This window comes from Coregonus lavaretus, assembly GCF_964263955.1.
Source record: "Coregonus lavaretus genome assembly, chromosome: 13".
Taxonomy (NCBI): Eukaryota; Metazoa; Chordata; class Actinopteri; order Salmoniformes; family Salmonidae; genus Coregonus; species Coregonus lavaretus.
This window is the reverse complement of record NC_140000.1, coordinates 26,868,611-26,893,210: the sequence shown is the minus strand read 5'-3', so window position 1 is coordinate 26,893,210 and position 24,600 is coordinate 26,868,611. Positions and strand designations below refer to the sequence as shown.

General features: G+C 43.1%; 1 protein-coding gene across 1 annotated transcript in view; it reads right to left on the bottom strand.

Moving 5' to 3' along the window:
* The window catches only part of LOC311140857 (Na(+)/H(+) exchanger beta-like), a 40,860-nt gene that overhangs the window by 10,537 nt on the left and 5,723 nt on the right, over positions 1–24,600 (bottom strand). The window contains exons 2-5 of the mRNA XM_084176129.1: positions 6,605–7,068; positions 4,972–5,222; positions 2,019–2,236; positions 986–1,188 (exon numbers count right to left, since the gene is read on the bottom strand). Of these exons, the coding sequence (XP_084032255.1) occupies positions 986–1,188; positions 2,019–2,236; positions 4,972–5,222; positions 6,605–7,068 (1,136 nt within the window). The remainder of the gene's footprint in view (positions 1–985; positions 1,189–2,018; positions 2,237–4,971; positions 5,223–6,604; positions 7,069–24,600) is intronic.

The window sequence follows — 24,600 nt, the reverse complement described above, 5'->3', positions numbered from 1 at the left end:
ATACAACTTGGCATATTGGTTCTAGCAATCTCTTTTATCCTGTTCCAGTGTGCATCTGTCTGTCTGTCCATGTGTGTGTAGGCTTTAGCGTATCATTCTCTCTCATAAGGAGATTAAGTCTATCTGGTTAACTTTACACCCTAAGTAGATGACAACAGATTCTGGCCCTTAAATAATACCCCTGTCAGTACCACGCACACACACGCAATCAAAACACATGCATATAAACACTTACACATTCTAACAGGCTAACACCACACACACATTCCTACTGCAGCAAATCGCACCACTGTAGGTGAAACCCCCACCTAGTCTATAGCTAAGAACATCCCAGACTGCCAGCACTGAGTAAAAAAAAAAATGAATGAGTCATTTCCTGAAGACATTATATAAAAGGCTTATAGAAGGCTTTCTTTTAGTAGCTGCCATTTTGGGGATACTCTGCCAGATGACGCGTGTCCTAGAACGTCAACATGCATCAACAGTTTCACTGTAAGATGAGTTTGCTCAGCAGGACTGGGGAATATTTGACGCAAGGAGCTTCAAAACGGACCGTGTGTGTGCTTCAAAGTAGTAGCTGCAGTGACATTTTGTCACACCAGCATTGCATTGGGCTCAAACAAACCATGAAAACCATTGACTACTTTAGGCCTTGAAATATACTAAGGACAAGAGAGCAAAAGCACAATTGAGCAGCAAAGCAAACTATTTTGACACAAAAGCACTCTGTAATATAGTCAACTTCCTACTAAATTCGGAATAAATAAAAATGCTGTCCTTTGTGTTCACTCAGTGACACATTTTATTTGATAGTTAGATAGAGGGTTGCCAGGTACCAGATATTTTTGTGCCGTCTTGCCAACTCCTATGGTCATTGGCATGACAACTATGGCTGGCGTGACCACTGTGTTCATTGGTGTGACGAGGTGGCGAGACAGCACGCATCAGATCTGGGACCAGGCTAGAGGACTGGCCCAGTACCCACCTGTACAAACACGGTGAAGAAGATTTCGGTGATGATGGCGGTGAGGAACATGGTCCTCATGGGGAAGTGGTCCTTGTCTAACAGGTAGCCCAGGGAGAAGGCGATCGCCCCACGTAGGCCACCGTAGGCCACAATGAACTGGTCCTTGGTGGTCAGCTTGACGATGCGGAACTTGTTGATGATAAAGGTAAGGCCCACCACGCCTGGGAGAGAGAGAGAGAGCGCAGAAGAGAATCAACCTGATTGACTCCATGTCTGCTCCCTCCTTACACACAGCCAATACCAGCCTCTTTACAACCTAAGAAAGGTTAAGCATCCACTTTCCAAATTGATAAAAAGCTTGAGAGAGAGAGAGAGAGAGAGAGAGAGACAGAGAGACAGAGAGACAGAGAGACAGAGAGACAGAGAGACAGAGAGACAGAGAGACAGAGAGACAGAGAGACAGAGAGACAGAGAGACAGAGAGAGAGAGAGAGAGAGAGCGAGACAGAGACAGAGACAGAGACAGACAGAGAGAGAGCACAAAAAAGCAGAAAACTATAGGATGTTTGGTGAGAATAGAGAATGGTCAATGGTGATAAAGTGCAATGTCAAGTCACTAGGTTTCAAACTAGCAAGCAAAGTCAGATGGAGGTCTGCTTTGGGTCTATCTATAACTGCGGAAATGACATAATACTTAAAATATTTATGCTTCCTTTTTTAGGGACGTGTATCTGACGAGTCTGTTGATATCTGGGCTTCCTCGATGTGAGGACCATGTGGAAACCACAAGGAGCACTTCCTCTAACAGTTGCCTCATTACCTAACTGAAATGTAGTGACTGGTATTTCAGTCTGGCTCCAAGAATAACTATCCCTTGTCAAATTGAGAAAGTAAAAAATCTGTGTCACATCATCTACAGAAACAACTTGACCAAATGATGACAAACTATGAGAAAGTTGGGCCTGTCATGTAATTTATCTCACTATCTTTTGGAGTCATATGATGTAGAGACTTGTTCAGTACTGTGAAGAAGGTATCCATGTCTGACTCACCAATTACACGTGACACCAGACAAAGGATGACGGTGACGGAGACGAAGGTCCAGTTCCAGGCATGCGGCCCGGCCACCGTGGCCACGCCCAGGAAGATGAAGATGAGCGTCTCACTCACGCTGCTCCACATCTTCAGGAAGTACTTGATGGTGGTGTGGGACTTGTGGGATACGTTGGCCTCCACGTAGGGCCGCATCACCGCGCCGCACGCAATCAGCCTGGAGAGAGAGCAGGACAAGGGATGATTATAAATGAGTTCTCTGAGAAATAAAACTTTTTATTGTCTGACAATGTTCCATCATTTAATGTCTATTCTGAATTGTAGTATCTTAGATCGAACACTCCAGACATGTAAGTACGTTTTAGAATTGAATTCTGCCATCTATTGCCATCTATTGGTAAACATAATACTTACCATAAATATACCAGGGGCAACATATATACACACATGTTATTATTGATCAAATCAGAGCCATATTATATTTGTGCGCTCGTGAATGAGCCCTACCACCCCACCTTTTATGGTAACAAAAACACCATAATTTGCTGTATGATTTGGAAATGTTGGAACTGGGCCATGATAGTTTCTAAAAGAAAGCGCAATGACAAATTTGATCACATTTCTGTAGAAGTGTGGGCAGAATGTTTGAATCTTTTGCAGTGACTTTTTCAAACAAAAAATGCATACCGCCTATAGCGAGTGCCAAACACTGGCCACACATTCTCCAAGATTGATTGTCCTTTCAAACTACCTAAAAAGTAGCCTAAATGCTATAGCCCACACTTGTATGCAAAAGATGAATTGTTGTTCAATATTTTGTGTATCAATACATGATTGTGTTTCTATCTCCTGCCTTGGTATAGGCTCAGATTATATAGGCTTTGATGTCGCGCTCCTATCGCACAGCACTGTAGCCTACACATCCTGTCAAATATGTTCAATAGGCTACCCGTCTATTTACTTTCGAGCATGCTTGGCTATTGAATGAGAGTTACGTTCTACAAAAACATGAATTTAGTTTCCCCATTACAAAAACATTTAAGACAGGAATAAAATTAAAAATTAACAGCAAAAATATATATACAATTTAAAACTATTTCAATTGATCAAGTGCAGTAGTCTACTATTTGTTGTGTAGCGGGAATAAACCAGTCAGGTCAGAAAAGGAGAAGGAGAGACATGTCCTGCAATAGGATTATGACTTAGGCCTATATATAAAGGTAAAAAGAAACCCGTTAAGACTACACGCTGCTATGCGATTTCCTTACCAACGGCAAATGAATCCGTTTTATCATTAGGCCTACGTTTTCATGTTATTAGCCTACCATTATTATAATTCCTGTGCATCAAACACTTCCATTTCATCCACACAAAAAAAACGACATTTGCTCGCAATACAATTCATCAACCACAAGAAGTTGTGCATAAGCATGGTCTGAGCTGTACGTGGAGATGCGCACACTTTCCCGTCAACCTTTGCGGGAAAACTGGTGCACAAAAGGTTTAGTATTTTTTGTGCGCACGCACTTTAATAATTACGCCCCAGGTTACTACATGAATCCAACTACCTACAGCGTAAATATAGGCTACATTACATTCAAGTTAAAGCTAATGACTAAGTTATAGCCTAGTACTTCATTGACATGGCATAGAAAGCAGTCACATAACAATTCAACTGGTTTAAAAACAATACAGTACATGTATTTTTAAGTATTTACATGCTAAGAGAACAAGTCCTTCAAGGACAGTAGAGCCATAGCAACAAGGATACGGTTTGTTTTGGAAACTGTGTTGTACGAGCTTATGAAACAAGAGTTCCATTTCCTCAGCTTGTTCCACGAGAGAACCAATGACTCACTGTGATTGGACTTACGGAACCCGAGTTAAGATGTCCACATCCCCTCCCCTGTACAGCATGGCAACACCTCTCTATTCCTAGTGTCTAGTGTGAGGCAACCCTACTCAGTCACTGTAAGGGCTGCTAGCTACCTCATTACCTTACATAACACACTGCAGTTGTCCATCATTCCGTCCAATTTCACTCCGGGGGCGAGATCTCTGGCATTCAGCTAATATAAAAAATTATAAAAGATAAGGCTTGGGGAGAGGTTGTATATATAGGCCCATATACAAGCACTGGACAAAAAGCACTATATACTAATCCAAATCCTCTTTACGATGGAAGGCACGGACGGAGCCCACAATAAGCCTCGGAACAGACTGTCCTACAGTCCTACCATTGCTCCTGTCAACAGGAAACTCAATTCATCAACAGCACCTATGTTTATGATCCATATTTCATAACTCACCACCTTTTATAAAAAGAAGGAGAGTAAAGCGGAGGAGAGGAGAGGAGAATTATATGTATCACAGGAGTACTTTGCTAGGGCCAGAGGCATGACAGGGGGGGTGTAAATTGAGCGTTGTATCCCTGCTCTGGGTTGTACATCAGATGGCCTGTCACGACATGTAGGTGAGTTACTGCCGCTGTGATATAATTCATATGGATCTCCTTGGCTGGGACAGACCCAGTTCCATTGTATTTATTTGACCATTTAAATCATGAATATTGCCAAGAAGCTATGAATCTAATTCAGTGTACACTTAGGAGTGAGATTATTTCCCAAGGAAATGTAGACGATAATGCAGGAATTAGACAGTCATACTTTTCCTTTAGCTAAACATAGAATCAATGGTGTTGCTGGACCAGCCTGACAGGTTCAAAAGATCATGTATCACAGCCACTCTGTCAATGCATTATAAACACTAAACCTACACTTAGCCTCAGCCCAACAATAACTCTCACAGAAACCGTTTTTTATTATCAACAATATCTAGGATTCATGACAGAGAGAAACTCAAAAAACCTTGGCCACTAGGAAGATTGTGTGTGAGTGTGCGCACGCGTCTGTCTGTCTGTGAGCGTGTGCGTACCCCCCACCCCCTACTTACGCCATAATTCCAGACAGGTGGAACATCTCAGCCGACAGGTAGGCCATGTAGCTGTAGACGAACACGAAGAGGGGCTCGATGACGCGGGTGTGCGAGGTGAACCGGGAGGTGAAGGCCGCCAGGATACCATAGATGGCGCCCACGGCGATGCCGCCCAGCGATACAATCAGGAAGCAGATGACCCCAAGGACCACGTCCATTGGCGTTACCTCACCTGCGCCAGAGTACTCCTCAAACAGGTGGTATAAGACCTAGAGAGAATGGAGGGGGTTTGACACTTTAGAGCCTACAATCGAAAATAAACAACCTGTTTTGGATTCCGTTGGTAAAAGCATGGTGCTAGCCTGCCAGGGTCATGGGTTTGATACCCGCTGGGGCCACAATAAAATGCACACTCCCCCTGTACTGTGGATAAAAGGGTCTACTGAGTAGCATATAAACTAGCGATATTATATGGTCTAACGTTTTGGTATAGTCACTACAGAAAAGATAAATGTTCTCATTTGGCCCATAGACTTGCCCAAAACCTACAGAGAGAGGGGGTGGAGTTACTGCCCTGCTTCCACTCTGCCATGATCTTTTCTAACATATCTTCCATCAGAACTTCATCGAGCATATGACGCAAATACGTGAGATTTTAGTTCTGGGTTTCCTAAATTAATGTTTGCACAACATGTAGTCCTGGTATTGCAAATCAACTGAACATAATATAACAATTCTGCACACTTGCGCCTGTCTGCCCAAAAATATTATAAATGGTTCGGCTGAACTATCATTGATTTAAGTCTCATGACTCCAAGGCTATTTTAAGTGAACCAGTCCTATCAAACACTATGGAGCAAACAAGACCGCCAGTGTGTGGGTATAATCAGTAGAACATAAATATAGCAACAGGATCCACTGTGCCTCATAATATATTCAGAATATGCAAGGACGCAAAGAGGAAAAGAAAATACTCCAAATGTTTTTTCTACTTTATATTTTCAATGACCAACCCATAAGAGAGAGATGGTCCATCCCACAACTGTTTCAACAGAGGAAAGAGAAGGAAGTCGTGAGAGAAGTTAATTGAAAATAGATTTTGCCTCTGGTGAGAAGGCACTGGGGGACCACTAAACTGGGTCATCTTTTGTCACACATTTCCAAAACCTAACCAACCAATCACTTGTGAGGAGTCAAATGTGACGTCAGCTAGAAGGTATGAATTCAATATCCAGTGACATAAATATGGTGGGATTTTCCTAAAAGACTAGGCCTAATTGAATCTGGCAAGATGGGCCAATTTGGAATTAAGCTATTCTGATTTCTTGTGCCAGTCCAAATCAATATCCCGCCCACAGAAATAAGAACACAATCACAGGCCAACTAAAAACTGAGTAATCTTTATATGGAGGATGAATGTAGCCTACTTCTGAAAATATAGTTTTGTTTTATTATATTGTAGTGCATAACATAGTGCTGTATAGTACTGTATAGTACTGTATAGTACTGTAGTGCATGGCATTATCTTATTTGGGGGGGTGACCCTGACGTGAATGTACTGTAATTCATTCATTGATTGACTGTCTAGAATTGCATTGTACTGTATTTCCCTGCATAACACCACATACCACCCCACCAACCACTCACTCACCACAGTGACGGCATCATTGAGCAGCGACTCTCCGAACACCAGAATGTGCAGCAGCTCGTTGATGTGGATCTCCTCAAACACAGCCAGCACGGCCACCGGGTCCACGGCCGAGATGATGCTCCCGAACAGCAGGCAGGGCAGCAGCTCCACCTGGCTCAGGTTGGTGCCCTCGATCTGGCACACGGCGTAGAGGAGACCCCCTACGAAAAAAGCGTTCCACAGGGTGCCAACCACGGCGAACATCAGGATGGTGCCGATGTTCTCCATGAAGGGCCGGATTGGCAGGAAGTAGCCCGCATCCAGGATGATCGGGGGGAGGAGGCACAGGAAGAAGAGTTTGGAGTCCAGCACAGGGGGTACCTCCTCGCCCGCCAGCTTGATGAGGCCCCCGACCAGGAGGCCCACCACAATGAGCAGACAGGACTCGGGCACGATGCTGGACAGCCGCGGAATCAGGTGGAACCCTGAGGGAGGGAGGGAGGGAGGGAGGGAGGGAGGGAGGGAGGGAGGGAGGGAGGGAGGGAGGGAGGGAGGGAGTGATTAGATACATTGTTCTCATTCATTGTTCTCATTATTACCACTTTCAAGGCAGCATCTCGAATGTACCAGTCACCTGAAACTTCACTGAAGATAATAATCATAATTCAAATCACCAGTGACTCACTGAACCTATTTGAGTTAAACGCACCACCAAAAGCATATTCAGTTTCTAAGTGAGCCACCACACTCATAGTGCTTAGTAAGGTCCAGATACTGCCAAATTCAAATGGATGAAATGTATCAACTAGTCTTAATTACCTCTGAAAAAAGTAATCAGTATTCAGAATAGGCTTAGTTTATAAGTGGAACAGAAACACATTATTTTGATCTTTTTCAGAGCTCATTTAGCATGCCAGTACTTGCTTGCACATATGCCATTTCAACAGACCAGAACATGTCTAGGCCTCGTAGATATGGCTGGTGGGTGAGAATGCACAGAAGAAACAAACTTGATAGATGGCCAGAATCTGCAAGTCAAAACAACCCTAAACATAACACAGGAAGTCACAACAAATAAAGGGCCAAAGAACCAGGAACAGAACACAAGAAGGGTCTGCTGCATCTTAGCAATGTCACATACCACACACCCACAGTAATCACATGCATTTCCTCAAAAGTGGAAATGGTTATGCAAAACAAATTCCTCACAATATGAATCTCGTGACTCCATTAATAGAGAAACCACACACAGACAATCGGCCACATCCATTCCCATAGTGATCATATGACATGCTCACCGAGGAAAACTTGACTGAAAAAGGTTCACTTTGCTACGAGATGTCGCCAAGCCAATAGATGGTGCTGCTGTTATGTGTATCTGAGTGTGATACTATATAGTACTAGTGAGCCAAGTTACACATGAATGTATGCTACAGAGTGATGCTGAAGTAAATACTTTATAATCAACATTACCTTGCTCTTGTATAGAATAAACACCATACAAAACATGGTGTCAGAAGTCAGAACCAAATAGGTATATCCTTGAGGAATCAAAATATCAAAACGACACACGGATAAATGCACAGTAGGAAGGGGCGTGCCAACTAGCTAACCAGCTACAAAAAATTTGAATAACGACAATGGCTTACCTGGTAATTCCAGTACCAGAGCCTATGGACATTTTTTCGAGCACAATGGGAAAACTATGAGATAGCTACAGGTATGGACAAAAAGGAAGCAAAAGTCTACATAGCAACTCTGCTAACCGTGATGGGAAAGGACATATGACCCCAGCCATTCAATGAAATGTCAACTAGACACAGGATCAACAGTGAATGTCATAAGCTCCAACAGAGGGAGTTAACAGTTCTCCGGTACAGCGACTCATGTCCAGTTCTCCTGTTTATGAGTCATCTTCATTTGTTGGGTAAAGGAAGATGTTACAAGATGTCGCCACGCCAACAGATGGCGCTGCTGTTATGTGTATCTGAGTGTGATACTATTTAGTACTAGTGAGCCAAGTTAGACATTACTTACGATGCACTGAATGGAGCAGTTTGCATGCTACAGAGTGATGCTGAAGTAAAGACTTCATAATGAACTTGTATAGAATTAACACCATACAAAACACACTTCAACTTGATGTTAACTAAGCCTAAATGTAACAGAAAATGATACAGGATGTGACAACAGTCCTTTCTCTGATGGTTTATTTCCTAATCCCATTTCTTTGGGAGTCATTTCAAGTAAACTATCGCAATTAGCTGCCATGGCTCAAGGCAACATAATTAATGCAGGCTCAGATAGGCTACCCTAGTCCCTGGGCCCAGTGTTTCAAAACTTTGAATCTTAAATCAGAATGAAAAAAAATCCTAAAACATAATTCCACTTTGGCATTATGGGGTTTTGTGTGTAGGCCAGTGACACAAAACCTCAATTTAATCCATTTTAAATTCAGGCTGTAACGCAACAAAATGTGGAAAAAGTCAAGAGGTGTGAATACTTTCTGAAGGCACTGTATACTGCAGTCAATTTAACATAATGAACCTTTAGTTTTCAAAATGTAAGAATGTTTTTTAAACCTTAGTTACATTGAATTTTCTTGGTTGTAGGGCCTTTCACCTTTCTAAATCTACCTTGAATCCACCCTTCCAGTGGGATTGAGATAATCCAGATTTTCAGCATCAAAACTACACTCTTAGGGAAAATAAGTGCTTTCTAGATCCTAAAATGGTTCCTCGGCTGTCCCCATAGGAGAACCCTTTGAATAACCCTTTTTGGTTCCAGGTAGGACCCTTTCCACATAGAGTTCTACATGGAACCCAAAAGGGTTCTATGAGGAACCAAAAACAGTTCTCCCTGCAACCAAAAAGGGTTCTCCTATGGGTACAGCCGAAGAACCCTTTTGGAACCCTTTTTTCTAAGCGTGTATCCTAATCACTACCTTTGAGTTTTGAAAAACACAAAAACAACATTCAAACCTCCTGATTAAAAGGTCAGATTGGATAACCAAATCCTTATCCGGTTTTGAAAAACCCAATTCTAACATTTAATCCTATCTGATTGACGAAATCCGATCAGATAACTTTTGAAAACCTGGGCCTGGGAGACTCTGCTAAATGAATGCCTTTTCAAGCCTTATGTGGAAACTGCCTGACAAATGTTTTTAAGGGGGAAATTGTTCAATGCTAGTTCTGATAGGCTAGCCAGTCAATGGACTGCATCAGACACTATGTGACGCTTCAAATCCCATTCCTCCTGAAGCCTTTCTGTAGTCTGACACGAAACCCTGACACAGTATCCACACAGTGTATATTTACACTGCTGCCGCATGAGGTAAGGTCACCTTCCAAATGACATCGTGCCACCGAGTTACATTGCAGCCAGTCTCAAGGCCCACCTTACAGACCATGACTCTGCAATATTAAAGCTTCTATTAAAGTTTAGGTGGTGAGCGTGGCAGGGGGCGCTGTCAGCCCATCGGTGTATCTGAATTTGAGAGAAAACGTTAAGAGACGCTGTGTAGAGAAGTTTCTGCATTTTTAAGTCAATTTCCTGCATTTCTACACATTTCTCCATGGAGCGGAGAGAAAATGTTGCATTCTAAAGCACATTTTGCTGCTATTCTATGCATTTTGCCATGGCCAATGCTGTGTTATTTTGCTCAAACATAAAATCAATACTGCTAAATTCATTGTTTTGGGTATTTTCCTTTCTCCCTGACTGTCTAGCTTTTATTTTTGTCATTCTTAGTTCTCAAAGATTATATTATGAAAAACAGATATAGTAGGTCCATTATCGTTTCTACATCCTTTATATGTGGTTCTGTAGCTCAATTGGTAGAGCATGGCGCTTGTAACGCCAGGGTAGTGGGTTCGATCCCCGGGACCACCCATACGTACAAATGTATGCGCACATGACTGTAAGTCGCTTTGGATAAAAGCGTCTGCTAAATGGCATAATATTAATAATAATATAATAATATTAATAATAATATTTAATAATAATATTATATCTGGTTTAGTAGTTTAAGTTTACACTGAAAGCGTTTTTCCATCACAAAAAATTGACCCACTGGGACAGAGAAAGGAGATGAGAGGCAGGCAGGAAGGCAGGTAAACTGCCCTTCTCAAACACTCACACATTTTTACATTTTACATTTACGTCATTTAGCAGACGCTCTTATCCAGAGCGACTTACAGGAGCAATTAGGGTTAAGTGCCTTGCTCAAGGACACATCGACAGATTTTTCACCTAGTCGGCTCGGGGATTAGAACCAGCGACCTTTCGGTTACTGGCACAACGCTCTTAACCACTAAGCTACCTGCCGCCCCACACACACTCACACACTCACACACTCACACACTGAGCATAGTTAATTAGCATGTCACCATTAGCAGATCACACAGTTCCATAATGGTCAGGGTCCTTATTGCTGTCAGAGGTTTTCAAGGATAAGGGGTCAGGAGAGGAATGTGTGAAAAAGAGCAAGCATTTACAGTGGGAAACAGTAGAGTCTGTGAATTATAAAATAATGAACATTGGGAATGTCTGAGCAGATGATGCCTTCGCCTAGCTTAAACGTGCTCAGCAAACTCCTGGATATACAGGGCATCTGATGTTTTTCATCAACTCAGTCAGCTGGAAGGCAACACTTTCAGTGTTGGACACACTCTTTCACGGGTTAAACAAGGCCATCTCTATGGAGTCCAGAACACTGCCAAACACAGCTGCTGTTTTAAAGTACTACAGTGCTAGCTCCGAGGAATGTCCAAGGAATTCCAGTGATGAACGGCCCAAAGAGGCCTAATCTTCCCATAAAGAGATGTGGTGCTTGGGGCACTCTTCTCCTTTCAACAGGCTTCGTCAGGAGACTGGCACCCTTCCACAATTTAGAGGAAGCATCTTCACCATGTGGGCGAACAAAGGAGTTAAGATAACACAGACTGCTTGGAGGACACTACAAAAGGCTCAGGCTAGATTTGAGCATCACTCGTTTGAGAGCTTGACGTGTACCATTCTTACTCCGAGACTTGTGTTTAAGCGAGATCTGAGAAACGCATTAATCTCTGACTGATTTGATAGAATGCTGGCTGTTTAATTAAAGTTGCAATTAAAACAGATAGACATTAGCCTACTGTCAGCATGCAGTCAAATCTATAACCACTTTTGGAGCCAACTAGTGCTCTCAAATCATATCCTGATGTCGCAAGTAGATGGGAGTTGTATTTATAACATTGATAACTTAGCTAGCTAACATACATTTCGGGAAAAGTTATATTAAGTGGCTAACTAGCTAGCTAGCATTAGCAAAGTTTGGTGGTCAATGAGACAGAGCTAGTTAACCAGCTGAGCTAACAAGTAATGTAACAAAAGTATATTTTTGATTTGAAAAATCCTCCATCAACAGGCTCTGCATTTCAGGAATCACAGTAGAAAGTGCTCCTGATGCACTGTTCAATTATTAAGCCATTTAAACAATTCATTATTTGAAGAAAACTCACTGGCTTTCGATTTAAACGTGAGATTGTCTGACGGCGTCGGACTCGACGACAGTTTCTATCCATTGGAGCACTGCGATTGGTTGGCCAAAATTCTGGGACGGGACTTAGCAAAAGGTCAATTGTACTTCTCTGACATGCTAATTATTCCACCCACTCAATAGAATAGATTACTTAGAACAAGGTTGCCTAGGAAACCCACACCCATAACAACAGTGATTTCTGCCAAACTACTTCTGAGGAGCTGTCAGAATGCCTCAGTCAATTCCAGGCTATTATTTCCTCACAGCAAGACAAACAAGAGTGCAGAGAATTGCGATGCAAGTGTTTAAGAAATCCTTGTCAACAATCATTAAATCAAATTTTATTGGTCAAGTACACAATTTAGCAGGTGTTATGGCAAGTGCAGCGAAATGCACATTCCTAGTTCTTGAGGTCCTTGATGAGCTTCTTGGCCTTCCTGTGACACTGGGTGCTGTAGAGGTCCTGTAGGGCAGGCAGTGTGCCCCCGATGATGCGTTGGACTGACCGCACCACCCTCTGAAGAGCCCTGCGCTTGCGGACGGTGCAATTGCCGTACCAGGCGGTGATACAGCCCAACAGATGTTCTCAATGGTGCATTTGTAGAAGTTTGTGAGGGTCTTAGGGGGCCAAGCCACATTTCTTCAGCCTTCTTCACCACACTGTTGTGTTAAGGGGACATTAAAAAGGTCCTCAGTGACGTGCGAGGAACTTTAAGCTTTTGACCCTCTCCACTGTGGCCCCGTCGATGTGGATGGGGGCCTGCTCTCTCTGCGGTCTCCTGCAGTCCACGATCGCTCCTTTATTTTTTTGGAGTTGAGGAATAAGTTATTTTCCTGGCACTCCGCCAAGGCACTCACCTCCTCCCTGTAGGCTGTCTCGTTGTTGTTGGTAATCAGCAAACTTGATGATTGAGTTGGAGACGTGCATGGCCACACAGTCATAGGTGAACAGGGAGTACAGGAGGGAGCTGAGCACGCACCCCTTTGGGGCCCTCATGTTGAGGATCAGTGTGACGGAGGTGTCGTTGTATACCGTCAGGAAGTCCAGGACCCAGTTACACAAGGAGGGGTTCAGATCCAAGGCCCTGAGCTTAGTGATGAGCTTGGAGGGCACTATGGTGTTTATAAACTCTCTCAGGAGGTAATGCGGTCTGCATTTGATGGTGAGGTACTCCAGATCGGGAGAACAAAAGGACTTGAGTTCCTGTAAGTTACCCCAATCATACTCCTCCACCTCTGTTTCCCGGAGAGTCCTTTGTTCCTGTCCGCACGATGAACCCCTTTGATTGTACGGACAGGGACAATATATACAGTGAGAGACACGATTCCATAAAACAGAGTATGTTACAGTCCCTTATGTCTCTCCGGAAGGAGATCCTCACCCTGAGCTCATCTATTTTATTGTCCAGGGACTGAACGTTAGTAAGTAACATACTCAGAAGCGGTGGGTGGCATACCCGCCTTCTGAGTCTGACTAGGATCACACTTCTCTGGCGGCAACATTTTGGAGTATCACCCGGGATGAATGGGGCTTCCTCTGGCAAACAAAGGATCCAGGACCAGGAAGTCACATTTCAGGTTGAATGTCTGGTGAGTGACAGTCCTAGAAACGTTCTGAGCAAATAATGTAAGAAATAACACAAAATAAATACTGCAAAGTTGGCTAGGAGCCAGAAACAGGGTGACCATGTCTGTCGGAGCCATCTTGTATCACACCCTTCAACATGAGAGCAACCACGACCAGTGGAAAATTCTGGCACTAGTACATAAGAGCTTGTTGGATGTGTTGCCAGCTGAAAGAGAACAGTGGGACAGCAGTACAAACAATATTGTAACTTTGGAGTTAGAGCTGAATCTGACAAGAAATTATTTCTGTCAATATTGTCAACAATATTAATTTATGTTAGCAGAACCCAAACTCTAGTTACTCATCGCAAAAGTGTTATTAGTAGTAGAGACATAGCAGGGTTGGAGTCAATTCCATTTAAATTCAGAAAATAAACCAAATTCCTATACACATTTTTCCTCATTGAAAAGCGAATTTACCCCAACCATGATACATATGCTGCAAAACATAGCGTTGGTCCCTAAGAGTTGTGTGCCTTCTATTTCCTCTGAGAAGTGAATCTGAACCGGAGGAACTTTAGGTTGCCAGACTCCCAACTTCTGAATCACGATCCATAAATAACCTGGCTGCAGCAACCGGTCAAATTCCAGAGATTCAACAGGAAACCAAGTTTGTATGTGTGTCAGTGACTGTGTGTGTGTTTGGAAAGGTCTGAGCTGTCAGCACTCGGTCTGCCGCATCTCCTCAATGCATTTTCTGATGTCTAATGTTGTCACTCTATGTCATGACATTTCTCAATGTGTTGTTTATTTCAGTCTATTGTGTCAGTCAAAAGACTTCCCTTTCAGTCAGTCAACTTTGGTACAACATACTATGGGGAGTCACGCTCTCGCGACTTCGGTTTAAGGCTCTAGAATCACGCCTGACAAGGACAAATGAAATCTGCGCCTCGCTGGAAGCCCCACCTTCCACAGGTGATAAGCGTGAGGCTCGGATTCATTCCTTCAATTATTCCGCTCTTCACCTCAGTTTGAACAGGAACGATTCACACTACTAAAACAAACAATTGGAAAACGAGACCGTCTTACGTTGTGCCAACTAAACTGTCCTCTTAGTGGCAGAGCGTGCTCACCCCCTGGAGGTTGTATGGTTCTCATCAGTTTCCTAGTCACGAACAATTTGTTATTCTTCTAATTACTTGGCCTGGCTATAGCAATAAGTTAGATGGCTAACACGACCGAAACGACAAAGTCTGACAAGCCGGGTTCAGGTTTGCGACCATGCCACAATGAATTGACCCCCTAGAGTCTATATAAAATCGACACTTAAAAGAATTAACACAAAATGCAACAATTTCAAAGATTTTTCTGAGTTAGTTAATATAAGGAATTCAGTCAATTGAAATAAATAAATTAGGCCCTAATCTATGTACGACTGTGCCCATAAGGGGTCTGGGCTTCATGCAGGCTATACAGTCTAACAGAAGCACAACGTGTGTTAGAAGCTTGTCCATGTTTAATGCCCCTCTGGTACTCCGCGTTCCATGATGTTCACGGGGTATATGACTCTCTGTTCACAAGGGGGCACCTCTCCCCCATGGGTGGCTCATTACTGGGATTCATTGCTGATTCCTGCTTGTCGTTCACTAGTCCCTATGAGGTGTCTAGTGATACAGGTTATGGGCCCTGTAGGCGATTGGTGGTTGGCAGCGTAGTCGAGGGAACAAGCAAGATTTGCATGGTCGTGTCCATCATCCAATACACAGTGAGCGGTCTTTCTCCAGCTCAGCGCTTTTCATTCCTGGGAATTAGATTAAATTACGAATCACCCGTCTGTTACCACAGAAGGGGTCTGTCCCATTCCCAGCTAGGTTACAAGGTGCTTTGTCGCCAGTACCCATGACTGGTCGGTAGAGTAACCTCCCTGGGTCTATTTTAATATTGCATGCGGTCCAGCGCTGGGTGGCAGCCGATTACCGGAACGCATCTTACCGCCTAAACCGAGTGAGGCTTGTTGTGACAACAGTACCCCCAGGTGGCACTGCCAATCGGGGTACATCACTGATCGCCGGAGCCCTTGTACCCAGAGTGGGCGGTATTTAGGCAAACCTTGACACATGAACACAGTTTTTCTTCAACCCCAAGTGTTTACGGGTGTCAATCATGTCAGTTTGATGAAAAGCATCCCTTCCCCACATTCAGACACACGGTTGTCAAGAGTGGTGGAAATGGAAGAAGAACCAATCTCTCACAATCCCCAAGGTGGCGTCCCGCCCCTTTCAGATGCACTTCACAGGAGGCTTTATGTCTGTTCCATCCAATGGAGCGCATGCGCAGTGTCACCCTGGATCATGCGAACAGTGACGTCAGGGTACAAGCTACAATTTGATGTGCGTCCCCCATGCTTCTGCATCGTCATCACGTTGACTGTTCCCGAGGCCTCAGTGTACGTTTTGAGGGGGGAAATATCCTCCAGTCTCCAGAAGCAGGCAATCCGAGTGGTTCCTATGTTGAAGACACAGGACGGCTAGTACAGATGGTATTTCCTGGTTCCGGAAAGGGACTTTACGTCCCATTCTAGACCTACGTGCCCTCAGCAAGCACCTCAGTCTACAAACTTAGAATGCTCACGAGCCGCCGGTTATTACAGCTGATTGGCTGGTGGCGGTTGAGTCGAGGGGGCAAGCAGTATTACACACATCCATGCTAGTGTCCCGTATTCAGTCCCTAGGCTTCATAAGAAACCAGAAAAAGAGCTGTCTGACGCCATCTCAGTGCAGTCCGTTTCTTGGACTTGAGCTAGACTTACTCGCGATTGCGCTTTTCTATCCACCACGGAGGGTGTTTGGGTTTCGGCTCTGCTCAGCCAAATTTCGTCTGGGTCACAGTACGTTTCGCCAGTGCCTACGCCTATTGGGGATGATGGCTTCTGTGATGGAAGTCGTTCCTGTGGGGCTATTGTTCCACGCTGAGTGCTAGCAGCCTAAGCCGGTCGCGTCGGGTGTCCGTCAGGCCTATGAGCCATGGCCAAATGGTGGGACCCTCTGCTATTGTCAGTGGGCTCCCACGGGCCGAGTTGTATCACGACAGAGGACGGTGAAAGAGACGACAAACACAGTAAACTATAAAAACGGACATTTCAAAATCGTGCATGCAATATGCATCACTTGCGATATGGATATTACACAAGTCAATATTGTGATCTTGATGTGAATTCATTTATTATGAATTAATTATGCAGCCCTAAAACAGGTATATACACATTACTATAAAAGCAGCAGGTTCCTGTTGCCAGGCTATTCCAACTGGTTGCAATGACATAGCAAAGCATTTATCTCAAGGAAAAACTCCAGTCTTCAGAGGAATTTCATTACAGTGCAATTCGAGTAAATAAGATGTAGCCTGCAGGAAAAGGGCAGACATGTAATAATTGGATGGACTAAAGTGATTACGACTGCAACCGCTAACAGCCAGAGACCAAACCGTCAATTCAGGACTGGAATGCGAAATTACCCCAGTTTGTGTGAAGAGTGTGAAGACTGGGTGACTAGGAAGGGAATGACTCATCGCCCCTGCACAAGGAGCTCTTTCACCTACAATGGTCTGTGTTAGGCCTCCTAGCTAGGTCATACCCAATGGCTTAAGACAATACAAACACAAGAGAGGACAGGTAGCAAGCAGAGCTGAAAGAAATGTAGTTATAAAAAGGCCCTTTCACTTGGCTCCTGTCCGTCGGGACATACTGTATTACACTATATGGTTGAGCTCCTTTGAGAAAATGATCATTTGTTTTGCATTTCAGCCAATGGTTAGGCCTAAACATTGGAGGCACTGTTGATGTGCCTGAAGCTACTAACCAGATTGCAGATTGCAGACAGCTGACACATTCTCTAGAACAGGGGTGTCAAACATACGGCCCTCTGTGGTTTGAGTAAATAAAATAAAATGCATTTTGTTTTATGCAGAGGCATAGGAATCTATGGTCAAGGCACAAACTCATTTATAGGCTTAAATCAGCAAATCTGGGTTTGAACAAGTCTGATTTTTTTGGTTGTATTTATTTATTTATTGAGCCTATATTTGGTCATAAAGTACCAAGAATAGCATTTGACTACTTTATTCAAATAACAATTTTCCAAGGCATCATGCCAAAACAACATCCTGTCAGGGTCAGTGACCAAATCCACAATGCTACCCCGATGCCCAGGCTGAAATGAACAGAGGAAAAGAGGCAGAGAGAAAGAAGTGTCTGGAGGGATCTTTGTGAAAGTGGGTGGTAATTATTTTGTACAAAAAGTAATTAAACAAAGATCTCATCCTGGAGTAATTGTCAGTCACCATGGTGGTATTTCGAAGCAAGACATTCTTGATGCTCATGAAATTGCAGACGGACCATGAATTAGTATTTTCTTCGCCAATGAGGTGCAGGCCTTAGATTTTAGACTGATGTATAATCAAGATCTTCTGCGGCAGACGTCTATTAGTGGTCTTTAGTGTTGTCACGATACAACATTTTGACTTCGATACTCAATACCATCACGATACCACGGCAAAAAAAGAAGCCTTATTAGCCAGTCACAGAATGGCACTTGATCCAGACAGATAGAACATAGCTACTGCTCTGTTCAATTGTCGGGCAACTTTTGAGTTCAATATCATTCAATTTGACATTTTTTTATGTCCATTTTTCAGAGACAGCCATGTATGCATTAATGAATCAATTACACAATGAATTTGACTTAGTTTTTACCAATCAACTACATAACGGTAATCATTTATTTGAATGGTAAATATCTATTGATAAACTGGGTAAATCTACTGGGTAGGCCTATTAACAATAAAGGTGAATGCATACCCTACTCAATAGGAATGTGTGCATGCATTGAGTTATTGAGCTTGTTTTGGCTGGATTCTATCAGTTTCCCTTGCATTTAATACTTATTTTTACTTACATAGTACTAGGGTAGTGAATTGATGTTAGCTTCAGCTGTAAGCTTGCAAGGAAAGTTAGCTTTGTAGGCTAACTAACTAGCAAGCTAACATTACCGGTATCTTCTTGCATTGTAAAGTGCTGTAGCTGTATGGATATTGTTTTGCGAACAGTAATTAACATTTTCAAAATGTAATGTTGCATTATTCAAGTGTCTTAACTTCTGTGCAGCATGAGTTGGGGGCGAACATGATGCTGCCCAGACTCAGGAGTTCCCCAGGACAGGCTAGCTAGCAATGAGTAAGTGGAGCAGGCAAGAGGCATGCATGCTGCGCTCACGCTATAAAAGGGGACATCGATGCGCTGATAGACAGACTTGATCCTCTCAATCAGTATTGACAGAAGAACCTAAAGTAAAAAAAAATCTAATACCAAACAATTTTTCATGTTGTAGTATCAAAACAGTACTTGAGTTGAGTTTCGGTATACTGTGCAACACTACTGGGGTCTTATTCAACACACATCTTACTGGAAGTCCTTTTTGAAGGAACTGGTTCAGTAATAGTTTGTGTCCTTTACACTTCATATGCTCATTCCACATATTTCTGCACCAGAGGTTTGTTTTCATAATGATTTTTGGCAGGACTGTGATACTAGCCCTGTTGACACATTGCAACTTCGACTGTCACACACACACACATCGCTTCCAATGCTGCAACCAATTGATGAGATCCGGCCTGAAGAGGCAAGACAAATAGAATTCTAATCAAAGCCCTAAAATAAAAAAGTTAAACATTTGTAGATTAAAGGCTAACTCTGAGGTTTACAGACCTTCTTTGATGTTTAAGATAACTGAGCATTAACCTATTGCCCTCTGAAGATTGTCACTGAGGCATGACTAAACTGTGAAGATAAATCTTGCTAAATGTTGACGTGTGAAGTCATCAGCGTGTCCCCCACAGGGGTTCCCTTGTATTTCTGGTAAGGAGTGGCTATATGGCCTAATCCATCAGATTAAAGGTGGATCTCTTTCTTCCCGTATGCTATCGGTGACAGATTACAGTGAGCCACAGGGATGAAAAGACTGCAAAAGATAAGAGCCATAACCAATGTCAAGCCCAAGGCTGAGACAAAGACTAAAGCGTAGGCTATCCAACACAATATTCACTGCAATAATTGTAGGTCTGTATCCCCAAGACGTCGATGAACGCTATTCAATTCGGATATTAGTTTATATGGACAATCAACCTATGTGAATACCCTGGTAACACATAACTAGCCTAAGTTCTTTTACTATGTCGATGGGATGAAAAAAGTAAAAAAAAAGCCATATAAGTAAATAATGGAAAAACCTTGAAAGTCATAATACTTTGGCAGGAAAAGTGAGTGGTGTTTTAGTTAATGATATAGGCCTACTTGTTATCTCTCCCAGACTTCCACACAGTCATTAAATATTAGGTCTGAAGGCCACTGTGACAAATCAGGCAACCGTTGCATCTTCTGACTTTTTTTTTTTTAATTTTTTTTTTTAGTCATTTTAGCAGACGCTCTTATCCAGAGCAACTTACAGGAGCAATTAGGGTTAAGTGCCTTGCTCAAGGGCACATCGACAGATTTTTCACCTAGTCAGCTCTGGGATTAGAACCAGCGACCTTTCGGTTACTGGCACAACGCTCTTACCCACTAAGCTACCTGCCGACTTCACTGTCACATTACTCAGCTATGTACTAAGACCACCTAACCATATCAGTGCTAGGCTTGTTTGCAGAGCCGAATGCGCAAATCCTTTACTCTTCGTACACTGGAGTCGTGTCCTGTAATTCAGTTTTAAATACTCATGCTAGAAGCAGTGTTTAGATAAACAGATTATGTAGGCCAGGTTTCCCATTATAGCCTACTCATTTGTAAGGCATATATGTCCTTTATGCTCACGCAGAAAACCAACCTTGAGCAAACTGAGATACAATTACAAACCTGGGATTTGAGCACACTGGAGCCATTTAGCCTACTAGCCATAGTTTTAGACCACTCCCAGTTCCTGACAACTCAAGGTGACTATAACAAGGTGATTGGGTTTGATGTTGTAAAATGATTAGACCCAGGCCTAATCTAATTATGGTTTCCATAGTCAGTCCACGATTCTAGTAGTAATAAATTATATTGCTTTGTGATGTACAATATCTCCATTGTGCACTGTTACAGTATGTGGAGAAGTGCACCAACTGACAGTTGTGCGGTCCCCTTCTCAGGTTATCATCCATCTCAGTTGTATGTTTACTGTAGATAACGGCCTCTTAAGCCTTCTTAAGGAGTGCCTTGATCTTTCAGTGAACCATTTGTGGTGGAAACAAAATCTAACAGGAGATACACAGGACCAACGTATAAACTCTTGAAAAGAAACAAAACAGGGCTTTTTGGAAATTCTCCGGGCCGGTCAATCAGTGGAAAAATAAAAAATAAAAAATAAAGTAAAAATAATATATACCCAGTCAGTATGGATTGAAGAGGGAATCCGTATAGATATAAAAAAATAAAAAAATAAAAAAAGACTAATTCCAGAAGCTGTTAGTTCGTTATGAAGATTATTTATCACACACGCACCACACAAATAGCCTATTTGAGAAGAATATAATCTGTCGGGCAGGAACAACATGCAGCTCTCAGACAACTGGTTGTCACATGGAGTAGCCAACAGTAAAATACAGTGCCTCCAGAAAGAATTCACAACCCCTTGAATTTTTTCACATTTTGTTGTGTTACAGCCCGAATTTAAAATGCAACTAAGATTGTGTCACTGGCCTACCCCAAAATGTCAAAGTGGAAAAATGTTTATTTTTTTAATTTTTACAAATTAATACAAAATGAAAAGCTGAAATGTCTTGAGTCAATAAGTATTCAACCCCTTTGTTATGGCAAGCCTAAAGTTCAGGAGTAAAAACGTACTTAACAAGTCACATAATAAGTTGCATGGACTTTAGGGCCTCCTAAGTGGCGCAGCGGTATAAGGCACTGCATCGCAGTGCTTGAGGTGTCACTACAGACCCGGGTTTGATCCCAGGCTGTGTCGCAGCCGGCCGCGACCGGGAGACACATGAGGTGGCACACAATTGGCCCAGCGTCGTCCGGGTTAGGGGAGGGTTTGGCCGGCCGGGATGTCCTTGTCCCATGGCGGGCCAGGCGCATGCACACTGACACGGTCGCCAGTTGTACTGTGTTTCCTCTAACACATTGGTGCGGCTGGCTTCCGGGTTAAGCAAGCAGTGTGTCAACAAGCAGTGCGGCTTGGCAGGGTGGGGTTCACGAGGACGCATGGCTCTCGACCTTCGCCTCTCCTGAGTCCGTCCGGGAGTTGCAGCGATGGGACAAGAATGTAACTACAAATTGGGGACTCAAAAAAGAGTTTAACATTATTTTGGAATGACTACCTCATCTCTGTACCCCACACATACAATTATCTGTAAGGTCCCATAGTGGAGCAGTGAACTTCAAACACAGATTCAACCACAAAGACATGGGAGGTTTTCCAATGCCTCGCAAAGAAGGGCACCTATTGGTAGATGGGTAAAAAAAACAGAAATTGAATATCCCTTTGAGCATGGTGAAGTTATTAATTACATTTTAGATGGTATTTCAATACACCCAGTCACTACAAAGATACAGACGTCCTTCCTAACTCCATTGCCGGAGAGGAAGGAAACCCTCAGGGATTTGACCATGAGGCCAATGGTGACTTTAAAACAGTTACAGACTTTAATGGCTGTGATAGGAGAAAACTGAGGACGGATCAACAACATTGTAGTTACTCCACAATACTAACCTAAACGACAGGATGAAAAGGAAGGAAGCCTGTACAAAAAACAAATATTCCAAAACATGCATCCTGTTTTCAATAAGGTACTAAAGTAAAAACTGCAAAAAAATTGGTAAAGATATTAACTTTTTCCTGAATACAAAGGGTTATGTTTGGGGCAAATCCAACACAACACATTCCTGACTACCACTGTTCATATTTTCAAGCATGGTGGTGGCTGCATTATGTTATGGGTATGCTCGTCATAGGCAAGGACTAGGGAGTTTTTTAGGATAAAAAGAAACGGAATAGAGCTAAGCACAGGCAAAATCCTAGAGGAAAACCTGGTTCAGTCTGCTTTGCACCAGACACTGGGAGATTAATTCACCTTTCAGCAGGACAATAACCGCAAACACAAGGCCAAACCTACACTGGAGTTGCTTACCAAGATGACATTGAATATGGCCTAGTTATAACAGTTGACTTAAACCGGCTTGAGAATCCATAGCAAGAATTGAAAATGGCTGTCTAGCAATGATAAACAACCAACTAGACAGAGCTTGAATAATTTTTTTAAGAATAATGTGCAAATATTGTATAATCCAGGTGTGCAAAGCTCTTAGACTTACCCCGAAAGACTCACAGCTGTAATCGCTGCCAAAGGTGATTCTAACATGTATTGACTCAGGGGTATGAATACATGTAAAGGAGATATTTCTATATTTCATTTTCAATACATTTGCAGATTTCTAAAAACATGTTTTCACTTTGCCATTATGAGGTATTGTGTGTAGATGGGTGAGAAAAAAATACATTTAATCCATTTCGAATTCAGGCTGTAACAACAAAATGTGGAAAAGGTCAAGGGGTATGAATACTTTCTGAAGGCACTGTATACAGGGCACTGGAAGGTGAAACTTCGCCCCAGTCCGAGGTCCTGAGCGCTGTGGAGCAGGTTTTCATCAAGGTTCTCTCTGTACCTTGCTCCGTTCATCTTTCCCTCGATCCTAACTAGTCTCCCAGTCTAGTGCCGCTGAAATACATCCCCACAGCATGATCCTGCTGCCACCATGCTTCACCGTTGGGATGGTGTCAGGTTTCCTCTAGACGTGACACTTCACATTCAGGCCAAAGAGTTCAATCTTGGTTTCATCAAACAGGAGAATCTTGGTTCTCATAGTCAAAGTCCTTCAGGTGCCTTTTGGCAAACTCCAAGCGCGCTGTCATGTGCATTTTACTGGAGGAGTGTCTTCCGTCTGGCCACCCTACCATAAAGGCCTGATTGGTGGAATACTGCAGAGATGGTTGTCCTTCTGGAAGGTTCTCCCATCTCCAAAGAGGAACTCTGGAGCTCTGTCAGTGTGACCATCGGGTTCTTGGTCACCTCCCTGACCAAGGCCCTTCTACCCCGATTGCTCAGTTTGGCCGGGCGGCCAGCTCTAGGAAGAGTCTTGGTGTTTCCAAACTTCTTCCATTTAAGAATGGAGGTCACTTTGTTCTTGGGGACCTTCAATGCTTCAGAAAATGTTTGGTACCCTTCCCCAAATCTGAGCCTCGACACAATCCTGTCTGTCTCGGAGCTCTACGGACAATTCCTTCGACCTCATGGCTTGGTTTTTGCTCTGACATGCACTGTCAACTGTGGGACCTTATATAGGTCTCCCGAGTGGCGCAGTGGTCTAAGGCACTGCATCGCAGTGCTAGCTGTGCCACTAGAGATCCTGGTTCGAATCCAGGCTCTGTCGTAGCCGGCCGCGACCGGGAGACCCATGGGGCGGCGTGCAATTGGCCCAGCGTTGTCCAGGGTAGGGGAGGGAATGGCCGGCAGGGATGTAGCTCAGTTGATAGAGTTGTGGGTTCGATTCCCACAGGGGGTATGAAAAAAATATATAATAATAATAATAATAATAATAATAATAATAATAATGTATGCAATAACTGTAAGTCGCTCTGGATAAGAGCGTCTGCTAAATGACTAAAATGTAAAATGTAAATATAGACAGGTGTGTGCCCTTCCAAATCATGTCCTATCAATTGCATTTACCACAGGTGGACTCCAATCAAGTTGTAGAGACATCTGAAGGATGATCAATGGAAACAGGATGCACTTGAGCTCAATTTCGAGTCTCACAGCAAAAGGTCTAAATAAGAATTTTTTATTTTTTATTTTTTTGCGAACATTTCTAAAAACCTGTTTTCATTTTGTC